Here is an 11741-nt window from a genome sequence, read left to right on the forward strand (position 1 = left end):
GATTCTAACAGATTTTCTTGCATGTATTTGGTGCACCAATTATTTAATTTTTAGGAACAATTACGGTTATAGAACATAGATCATTTTCAGTCTATACATCTTTGCTAATCTCTATTTTCTCTGTTTTTTCTTTTTAGGAATAGTAAATCTGAAGTGAGATTGCAACAGAGAGCAGAACTTACACCTACCGTTTTTTTACCTGATTTTTGTTTTCAAATAAGAATGTAAGCATTTTACTTAAATTTTACTGTTTGCAAGTAGTCTATAGAAATTTTGTTTTAAGTCTTCAAATATCTTGAAAAAATAGTAGACTGTATGTTGAAAATCGTACTGAAATAAAGTAGAAAATTGTTACGTACCATATTTGTAACTATCAACTTTTAAAAAAATACTTTTACTGTTTTTGTTACATGCATTGTAATTCTGCTTTGTCTATAAGATATGGTCAAGTACAGCTCTGTGAAAGTTCTGATTCTCTTCCCTCCCTGTTTGTCAATGTTTATTCTGAAGTAAACGTTAGCTCTACATACAAATCCCTGAACCGAAGTTGTTTAGAGACCACACTAATTATTTTAATTATATGCGTCTGCTTAACATTTTCCTTAATTCAAACACACTACATTGTAGGGTGACTAATTTTTGAAGTGTACCAGAGAAAAAGTTGTTCCTTTGGTAAACTAAGGTAGTTTAACACTTGAGCGAATGGTTGAGAAGACAAAAAGCTTCACCAGTAGCTAAAAAGTACAAGCAATTAAAAGTTAGATTGAAAAGTATGAGAATTTTTTTTTTCTTTTTTTTTTTACTGAAAGCAAGCAGTGGCCTATAAAAACCATTCTTAGGAGCCTTTACTATTTGGGTTCAGAATTCAATGTTTTCTTTCTATTCTTGTTTGAAAGTTTGAGTCATGGTCTTAGATATTGGCTATTTGAGAGGGGAAACTGGAATGTCATAATACCGCAAATAAAAGCCCCATTCCGACAGAATGTCTGAGTTTTAAAAGAACAAAACCTATATTCTTGGTGTTAGTATGGAAGAGGATTATCCTGCAGAATAACTTGATACCTTAAAAAGATGTACCTGATTTCATATCTTACATATTTATTTGAGCTTTTGGACAGCCGACTCACTAGTTTATAGTCTGACCATAAGGAAAAATAGGCAATTGGAGCATACTGTTCATTTGTAGTATTTTAAGTAACTTGTTTTTCAAATGTCATCAATAAAAAGTTTTGACAGGAAGTTTGTTGCAGCATTGATCTGATAACTTGGTTTTTATTTTTTTTCCCTATTTCAGTTGCAGTTTATAAAATGGCTTTTTGGTTTTTTTCCTAAGGGTCCTTTATCTTTATGTTTATGCTGATAGGTCTTTTTAAAGGAATGAAAATTCAAGATAGTGAATTTCAGTGTGAAGTCTTTCTGCATTATGAGCACATATAAGAGTCATCAAATTCCATTTGTTAATTCACCAACCGAATTGTTTGTATATGTTTGCATTAAAAGGAGATGATGCTTATTCTGTTCGTGTAAACTTTGAAAGATCTTAAATAACATGGCTCTTTCATCCTCACTTGATGATTTGTAATGCTTCTAACATCTTAATTAGCAGGAGCATTTGCTAAAAGCTGTAAGGGGAAAAATGAAAACAAAACGCAATATGTGTGATGTTTATGGCCCTAAGATCCTTAGTATTGTATGATTTTTCTTATTGATTTTTTCTTTCTGAAATTGTTAGAGAAGAGGAAATACTGTCAAAGCAGGTATGTGTTGCATTAATCGGGACACAGCTAATGTTCTCCTGGTCAGAATAATATTTAACATGCTAAAGAAACACGGATTTGATCTCCACTATAGGAGAATTTTCACAACCTCTTTATTTTATACAAATAATTGTAGCTTTTATTTGAACAGTTATTATTTGGCTAGACACTGAATCTCTCTATTCATGACTATAAATGTGTAGTTTTGCTTTTTCACTTGAGACAGTAGGAAAAAGGGAATTTGCTGAGAAATTATTTAATAGGGAGTTGGAATAAAGCTACTATGTCCCATCAGCAGGTTATATTTAAATGAAATTGCTTTAATTCAAATATATCCATGATTTGATTACTTTTATTCTCTCAAAATTGAGGACGGTGTCATCCCTGAATATAGTCGCAGGGTGATTTGTAAGAACTGCAGTAGAATGCTGTCGTGGATGTGATCTTTTTCAGAGCCAAGCATATCAAACGTAGCCTGCATGTATTTTTTTAAACCACAGTTTAACTCCACACTTCATGACGTGTTACAAAAGCTGAATGGTTCCTCTTGGTGAGGATATTTGTTTACAATAAAATAATACCTCTTTGATACCCGTGCTAACAGACTTCCTTTTGCCTGGAGGAGGAAAATAAAAATGAACCAAAGGATATTTCCAGAAAGGATTAAGAAAGCTGTTTAAGAAGGCCATGACTCAGTCCTTAGGTCTGTATACCTTTCAGCATCATAGGAATTTTAATATAACAACAAAATATGCGTTTCGGATTGCAGCCTGCTTTAAGGAATTCCTCTTGTTCCCTTTGTCACAGGTAAAATCAAGTGTTGGGAATTAGAATTTGAGAAAAAATACTACCCAATAAGAATGAATGTAGACGGCTAAACGATTCTTACTCAGTGTGATGTATAATGCAACAGGGACTCTTGTAAATTGTCATATGCCAATAAAATGTCGTAAGTGGTAATAGCTGTTGTTTTTTTACCTGATTTTGAGACTGTTTCTGTGTCTGTTCTACACAACTGATTTTAGAATACCAACTTGTCTGTTAGGAGGATCAGTGGTATATGGTGTGACTTTTTGAGGGGTTGATAAATACTTTATAAAACTCCCTAAACCACTAATTATTATTTTTTATTATTCTCCTGAGAACATGGGAAATTTTGCAGTGGATAATTCTAAGCTATTATTAGAGAATATAGGAATTCTAGATTTCTAGTCTAATTCTCCTATTCTTATGTTAATACAGGAACTTATCAGCCGTAATATTATGATGGAGAATCAGCATTACTTCTCTTCCTTTCTGAAAATGTAGTAGTCACTTAGTAACAAAAAAGAGTTTTTTAAAGTTACTCTTTGTTCACTTTGAGGAAGATCTGGTGTAATTCTTACCCTCTTATGAGTTATTTGAAACGTAAAGTGGGCTATTTTGTGTAGTTTAAACAAAAGCATTTTCCCAGAAATTTAAGTGCTAAGACAAGTACATTCTGACTAGTAAAAATGGCAAATTTTCCCTTTAAAAGTTTGTTAGAGAAATAAGAACTATGTGTGTGTATGCTTAACTATAATGGGTAGTTACAATGTTGTGTTGTATACCAGTTTCCTACTTAAAAAATATGCTGTCTTATGTATTGGGGACATTTATTTAACTTTTTTTTTCTTTTAAAGTTTACATCTTTTTTCTTTTCCTTTTTCTCTTTCTCTTTGGGTTTCAACTGGAATCCCTTTGGGATATACTTTGTTTCCATATGGAACAATACTCCTTTCACATTTCTGAGAAGTACAGAGACCTTTCTCAGTATGTGCATTTGCAAAATAGGGAAGGCAAATGGAGATAGAAACTTTATTGTCATGGATTGTGTTTGGCTAGACTCAGTCTCTCAGTAGTAGATCCTGATACATCCCTTAATAAAATCTTAAGAGTATAATCAGCTGTGTACATTTAGGGTATAGTTGAAACCATTCTCAAATAGTTGAAGTCATTATTGTTAAGTCTGAATGTCAAGGGTCTAATTGTTCACTTTATTGAGGTAGATATTAAAAATTAGGAGTCTGTTGATGAAGTTTTAAGTGAAGAAGGTTTGTTATTATGCAGTTTCTTAGAATCCAGGCGTATATGGAAATTAGTTGTATTCCATTGTCTGACTCGAGAGCCTTATAGATGTATGAGCTGGACTCCTTATGTTTCAGAAACATTTAGTAATGATTAGTGTGCAGATGAAGCCAAAGTTTTACATTGAGTTGCGTGTGCAGGTTCTCTACGTATTATATTACCTCGTACTTTAGCCTTTAAAAATAGACCCCACTGGTTAAAAAAAAGAGAAAAGCTGTCAGGATGGCACTTCACCATCACTACTAGAAAAAACCTCAAATAGTGTGTCTTAATTATGATCTGTACATACGAAAAATAATTTTCCTACACACGTTTTTTAGGTGTTTTACCAGTGAACTGATTTGCAGCACCGTTAAAATGCAGAAGATAATCTTGATTCTTGCAAGTAGAAAAACGTTGGGCAAGTGGGTATTTTTTTTTTGAGGAAGATTAGGCCTGAGCTAATGTCTGCTGCCAAGCCTCCTCTTTTTGCTTAGGAAGATTGGCCCTAAGCTAACATTTGTGTCCATCTTCCTCTATTTTATATGTGGGATGCCTGCCACACCATGGATTGATGAGTGTGTGTAGGTCTGCACCTGGAATCTGAACCAGCAAACCCCAGGCAGTGGAGCACGCAAACTTAACTGATGTGCCGCTGGGCTGGCCCTGGGCAAGTGGGTTTTAATGCTGTTCTCCTATAAGAATGGGAATCTGTTTTTTTCTTAGTACTAATCTCTTGGGTTGCCCGACTTCCTGATTCAATAATAATGAGCTCTTCTTAGTAAAAGTAGATGACAGTACGTACACCACACACTTAGGTGACTTGAAAGGATTTGCATTCACAGCAGTGAACGGTGTGTTTGGTAATGATAGCTTCGTGGTGCTGACAGTACAGTCATGCCTTGCTTAATGATAGGGACTGTGTCGTTAGGCTCATTGTGTAAACATCAGAGTGTACTTAGACAAACCTGGATGGTACAGCCTGTTACACAGTAGGCTATATGATACTCACCTTATGGGATCATCATCATACACGTGGTCTGTAGTCGACTGAAATGTTAACCTGGCCTGTGACTGCAGTTGCAAATTTCGTAGAATGTAAAGAGTTACAAAAATAAAGACTACAACTCTCATTCTCCAGAATAGTGCTTTGCTTGCTATCTTATCTAGTCCTTGACTGTGGAGGGTCATACTTTTTCTGTTTTATTTGTAATAAAAAAGGGAAAATCATAATCCTTTTATTAAGCTTCCAGGGTACTTCTATGGCTGCCATGAGGGATGTTAAATATGCTTTGAAATTTTTCTTTTTGAGGATGTTATTTTTCTTTTTTCTTCCCAAAGTCCCCCAGTACATAGTTGCATGTTTTTAGTTGTGGGTCCTTCTAGTTGTGGCATGTGGGACGCCGCCCCAGCATGGCCCCATGAGCGGTGCCATGTCACTGCCCAGGGTCCAAACCGGTGAACCCTTGGGCTACTGAAGCAGAGCGCTCGAACTTAACCACTGGGCCACGGGGTCAGCCCCTGAGATCTTTTTTTTTTTAAAGAAGCCGAATATCATTGCGAAATGTATGCATGAAAAGATAGTCAGAATACAGAATTTAACTGGTTAATGTCAGTATACAGTTATCTTTTGTGTGTCCATTTGGGGATGGTACTCAACTTTCAAATCACAGTCTCCTCCTCACCGCCACGCTGCTATGGTAAAGATGCTCATCACTTGCCCCAGCTGCTGCAGTAGTGTCCTAACTTAGGCTCCTTGACCCTTAAATTTCATCCTTTAGTTGCCATTTGTAGGATGTTTTCCACTTGCAAAATTAATGTCATTTTTAAGTTAAAAACCCTTTGATGTCTTCCCATTGCCCAAACCTTAGTTGAGGTGAACTACAGGAATTCCCTATGAGCTGCTTTTTGCCTTCCTGTTTATGCCACTCCTTGTTCACTTAGGTATCTTAAAATCTTTCACCCTAGCAAAAAATTACAAAGTGCTCTTTTGTCTTCATTGAATGCAGCATATTCTTTTAGGCTAGCAACTCATTCCATTTACGTCTTCCTTTGCCAGAATAAGTGTTGAGCACTTAGCATTGTGTACGGTGCACATACTATAGGTATGTAATAAATGCTCCTTGAGTGTATAAACAAAAGCATGATAAGTGCATATGTATAGAAGTTTGGTATAAACCAATTTATTTTATGGCTGCTAGTAAAACAGTTCAATCTAAGCTACTTTAAAAATGTGCTGAACAGGAGAGTTAGCTTGTTAATCTTTTTATACATTATTTAAGTCAACTTGTGTGTGTGGTTTTGGAGTACTTTTTTGTTTATTTTTTGGTGAGGAAGATCGGCCCTGAGCTAACATCTGTTGCCAATCTTCCTCTATTTTATGTGGGATGCCGCCACAGCATGGCTTGACAAGTAGTGCTAGGTCTGTGCCCAGGATCTGAGCCCTGTGAACCTTGGGCTGCCCAAGCAGAGTGCGTGAACTTAACCACTACGCCACCAGGCCAGCCCCCGGAGTACCATATTTTTAAGAGAAAATATTTAACTAATACATTTAAAGGAAGGGGGTAACGAGGAGCTTGAGGTGTGAAGTTGTGTCCTGTGAATAGTTGGAAAGGTATGTTCCCTGTAGAAATGGGTGAGAATGGGTGCTGATAGCAGTCTTCAGGAATGCAAAGTGCTTTCCCTGAGAAGAGGAGGAGTCAGCTTAAAGGCAGGGAGGCCCAGGGAGGGCGCTTGACAGCATCTTGTCCAACCTCGTTTTAACATGGTCCCTGTTTAGAGGACAGACCAGAGCCAGGAAGTACAAATCGTAGGTGTGTAGACCTTTGTCGACTCAGTGGGCTAACATTTGACAGCTGAGTGTTGAAAAAGTGGTGTGAGCAAGTCTGGCGATTCGGTGGTGACCGTCAGGAGTGCCGTGCTTCTCTGCGTTACCTGCCACTCAACATTCAGAGCTGCGTTTATTCAAGTGCTTGCTTTATTAAATTGGATATCAACTGAAATTACCAGTGATAATTTAAAAAAAAAACTAAGTTGATTCCCATCACAACATTGAAAGAATGTAGCAATAATGCAGCATTTTTGTTTAAGTCTTACGTCATTTATGACGTGCCAAATCTTTGGGTGACAAATAATTTACTGTTAGCTGTAAGACAATCAAATTATTTGAAATTTTTATGAAGTAGAATTTTTTTATTCTTGTTACTTGGACCGTGACAAGATTGAAAATTATGAGTTGATTATCACTAAAAATGCAAAGTATTAAGTGGAAACATTAGGAATACTGATGGACTGTCTGGGTGATCCAGAAGCAGAGTAAGACTGGAAGGACAACCTTTAGTTTTTCAGTGTTCTAGGTTTTAACCAACTCTTTTTAGGCGATTGACAGGAGTCCAGGCATACTTACATGTGAACGTACAATTGTATCAGAAAACAGATTGCAGAATCTATCAAATCATCTGACTCTTCTAAAAATAATGGAACCAGAAAATCAAGCAGCAGTTCACCTTTATGCCTTTAGAGAGGTCTAGCTATGGTAGAGTATTTTTGTTCAAAAATAGTATGAGTAGTTGTAAACACACAAGACCTTTGTATTCAAACACTAAGCATAACCTGAAATTTCCTACATAGAAATTACTTAAAGGTTCATATAAATAGAAATCCTGCTCTTTACACTGTAAACATTTAACTTAGATTTTGTAGTTTTAGTATTACTACAATAGCAATTTGTAGATATATAGGTAGTAGATCTCAACTCTTTTCCATTAATCGTTTTTATTGTCAATATAAAAAATTTCAGGACAATTTAATTGGGAACATTTTAATATCAAGGAAAATCTTGGTCTTAGTTTCAAGTGTTTAAATTTTTTAAATAAATAATTGGAAAGTCATAACCTTTAAGACGTGTCTACTCTCTTAAACGGCACTGGTCTCATTACTGCCACCCCTGAGAGCCTTCAAGGTCTGCAGAGCAGAAGGGAAAAGGCCCTGAGTACAAATGTGAAATTTGAACTTGGCTGTGTACCCAGTCTGGAGGCCACCCTTTAATGAGACCCGTGGTTAAGGTCCGAGAGGCTGTTACTTTAGTAGGATGTTGTATTGTGCCCCATTGCTTAAGATAATTATGCTAATTTTGAGTTCGCATACCTAATCAGCTAAAATTTAGGCTTGTGTCACAAGGCTAATAGATTCTACGAGCAGTTGGCAAGATTGAGTACACATCCTTCTAGCTTTTGTCTAAACCAGCCCTCAGCCTCTCTGAGCCTCTCTGCATTAATTCACTGAAAAAATACGGGGTGTAAAGATGAATAAAAAATTCTTGGTCATGGGCATCCAGAACATAGTATGATGACTAACTATAATGTATTATTAGTGGTTATGGAAAAAGACGTCTAAGATAAGACCAAATGCCTATGGACAGCATTTGCAGTTAAAGGAGGTAACTGCTTTCTCCACAAACCCCCAAATACCACTGGATGGGGACAGACCACCAAACTGCCTGGGTTGGTTTCTGTGCGAGTAGAAGGAAGAATTGGAGCAGTTTACCCCAGGGAGTGTGAAAGGGACCTGCCAGTGCCAGACTTTGAGGGACAGGACCCCATGCTGAGGAGAAAGTACTGAAAGGGGAATCAAATTGAGCAGGACAGAGACAACAGACAAGGAGAGGGCCTGGTACAGAGCAGTGGGCTCACTCTGCTCCCCGCGATCGGAGCCAGTCAGTCACGAGCTAGGGATGGAGAAAGGAAGTTTAGTCAGATCAAGTGGCACAGTCTGGAAGATGGTGGAGTAACGTCTCAAAAACCCGTCTTCCAGGATTATGGAATCTTGAGGCATTTCTATAGGGAAATGGGCAGTGAGGAGGGGGTTTCCTTCAGGTATGATGGACTCCAGGGTCTTTTATTGTACCCTTCATAAGCCAGCTGCGATGAATCCCTGTGGGTGTGTTTGCCGCCTGTGGTCAGCCTGTTCCTCGAGAGAAACTCAGAACAAAGTTTTAATTTATCAAGCTATTGGGGAGCACATGTGTAAGTGGAGGCTGTAAATCAGGAGAGCATGTGGATTTCTTAGAGTACCTGCAGAGCAGCCAGTACTCACACAGAGGAGGGGCTGGGCCCATTTAGTGTAGCAAGATGGACTCACAGGCCTAGATCAAGCTGGAGGAGGGGAACATAACCAGGAAAATGTTAGAAAGCCACCGTATTTCTGAGCACTACTCAAAAACAACAGAAAAGGTAGCTCTGTAAAGTCCGAAAAGCTTTCCTGAATCCTGCATCATTCTAAAAGTTCAGGAAAATAATTTCATGTGAAAGTGAGCAACAGAAAAACATTAATGTCAAATTTCATAAAAGGTGGTCAGGATGAGGTACAGTGGGTCCCTGCCTTATCCCCGGGGATACTGGAACCGGCAAACAGTTACCATTGATGATTAAGTATCTAGATACTAAAGTTTTTTCCTTTTTGCAATTATTGATTACAGCTTTTAGCTGTTTGACCCACCCATTGTTAACTGTGCTGCTTAGGCAATATGCTGTCTGACTCCACTAGGCCCTACAGATAGCATCTCCCTGGAGCCTGGGTCACCACGGTAGTGGGTGTGTGAGCTGTTGTTCAGGAATTAGAACCCCTTGTCCATTCCAGGCTGGTTGAGAACATCAACTGGGCCTGAGCAGATGTCTGTAAGCAACCTTTTGACATCAAGAGGCTAAAAACTCCACCCTCAGATCATGCCCACGCTGCCATTTTGTGAGCATGGGTCCTATGAAAAGGCATGGAGTCTGACTACGTTTTTGCAGATCATCAATGACCTCACCTCTCCTCATCTCCAATCACCTCTCCACATTTCAGACCACCTCGCTCCCTACCCCATAAATACCTCTGAGTCCCTGTTTTCTGGGAAGTGGTTTTGGGACTCCTGCTCTCGCTTCCTCATGTGGCTGCCTTGTGATTAAACCCTCTTGTTGCAATCTCCTCGTCCTGGTGTTTGGCTCTCCGGATGGCGGGCAAAAACGAACCTGGGTCGGTAACAATACCTCTCCCAATGGGTCCCTGAAAACGGGAGTAGCACTGAGCCCTGCATGTACTAAGTTTTTTCTTTTACGTGTATGCCTGTGATAATGTTTATGTATTTAGGCGCGGTAAAAGGCTAACAGTAATACATTGAACAACTGAAATGTATACAGTAATAAAAGTTATGTCATAACTGAGACAGCTGGAAGTGACTAATGGTGGGTAGGGTGTCCAGCATTGCTGCACAAAGGGTGGGTCACATCCAGGACAGGACAGCGGCATGGCACAATACTTGATCAAGCTGCTTAGAGCGGCGTGCAGTTTAAAGCAGGAATGATTTCTGGAATTGTCCATTTTGTGTTTTTGGACCACCAGGGAATGGAAACTGTGGGAATTGAAGCCAGGGATAAGGGGGACCAGCGTGTGTGTGAATGCTTTAGTAAACGTAGAATGGACGAAGGTGCTCCGCGAAATGAATTGTGGGGAAAGCTGCCAGCAAAGCATCCCTGGAGGACGGTGCTGCTGCCCTGGGCCCGCCTTGCTACCCAAATCTTGAGCTGAGCATTGAGCTCTGTCGACAGTGCAGCCTGAAGGCGGGTTTGGTTCTCAAGGGATGGTTTCACTCTGGCCCTATTATGTGCTGTATTTGTTACCAGACTGGAAAGGGAGGAGGTTCTAAGTTCGTTATTTATTCACTTATGAGGACAAAAGGGAACTTGAGAAAATTCTGTGAGGAGTTCCACGCAGCGTTGCTGGTCCGCTTGCCTTCTGCTTTTACTCCGTCCAACACCCCTCTCCTGTCCCTACTTTCATCCTTAGGTAGCTTAGAAATAAACACTACTGTTCTGCCAGTTGCTTAGTTCCAAGCCTTGCTTGGTGTCTGCTTTCTCTCATTGCATATCCAATTATTTTACTCAACAAGTATTGACTGAATGCCTGTTATGTACCAGGCACTCTTCTAAAGCACTGGAGACACAGCATGGGTCAAAACAAAGTCCCTGTTCTGGAGTTTAGTCTAGTTGCGGGAAGGGGAGCATAAATATACATGGTCACAAGTGCTATGAGGAAAGAGAAGTCCCAGTGGCAGAGCGGTTATTTAAGTTCACTCACTCGGGCTTCGGGCCCAGGGTTCCCCCCGTTCAATCCTGGGGGTGGACATGGCACTGCTCATCAGGCCATGTAGAGGTGCGTCCCACATGCCACAACTAGAATATACAACTATGCGCTGGGGAGCTTTGGGGAGAAAAAAAATACAAGGAAGATTGGCAACAGATGTTAACTCAGGTGCCCATCTTTAAAAAAAAGAAGAGTGGAGAGAGGTGCCGTTCATAGATGGTGGGCAGAGAAGGCGTCTCCGAGGTCTCCACTAGCCCGTAAGCTCCAAGCGCAAGGGCCCCAGCTGCCTCGCTCCTTGTGCGTTTCCCGCGCTCGGAGGGTGCCGGGTTCACAGGACACACAGTTAGTCGATGGCTGACCGTTGTGAACTACAGAGAAAGTCCTCCATTTCTCATGATGTCCGCCGGCAGCAGGCACAGCTCATCTTAAACTGTCAGGTCACGCCGGGGCTTTCTCGCTGAAATAGAAGAGGAAACTGTTGTCTCTTAGGAAGCCAGCGACCCGAGAGCTGACATCTGTCATGGCTTAGTCATCACCGGACGTCCTAGCTAGGCCAGGCAGTGTCGGGCGTATCTGGTAGCCTAGATAATCAGGCCGCAGATCCCCGAGGACAGGGCTGCGTTTCTGCCAGTCTCATAAGCACTTAACAGACATTTGCTGAATGAACAAATGATCAAAACAATAAATCTCCACTCTCCACGGAGAGCGGACTTGAGAGAGGGCCTCGCTTTGGGTCCGCATATAAGGGGCGACACACTTTCCCTGCGAAGATCTGCG

The 11741-nt window shown here is 40.0% G+C and overlaps 1 protein-coding gene across 10 annotated transcripts in view; it reads left to right on the top strand.

Annotated features, from left to right (window-relative positions):
- Window positions 1-2717, top strand: part of BCLAF1 (BCL2 associated transcription factor 1) — a 28849-nt gene extending 26132 nt beyond the window's left edge. For all 10 annotated transcript variants that reach the window (XM_046674817.1, XM_046674822.1, XM_046674816.1 and 7 more), the window contains one exon: window positions 138-2717. In XM_046674817.1, the coding sequence (XP_046530773.1) occupies window positions 138-143 (6 nt within the window). In that variant the 3' untranslated portion in view covers window positions 144-2717. The remainder of the gene's footprint in view (window positions 1-137) is intronic.
- The last annotated feature ends 9024 nt before the right edge of the window (window positions 2718-11741 follow it).

The sequence above is a fragment of the Equus quagga genome, chromosome 11 (genome assembly GCF_021613505.1).
Source record: "Equus quagga isolate Etosha38 chromosome 11, UCLA_HA_Equagga_1.0, whole genome shotgun sequence".
In the NCBI taxonomy this organism is placed as follows: Eukaryota; Metazoa; Chordata; class Mammalia; order Perissodactyla; family Equidae; genus Equus; species Equus quagga.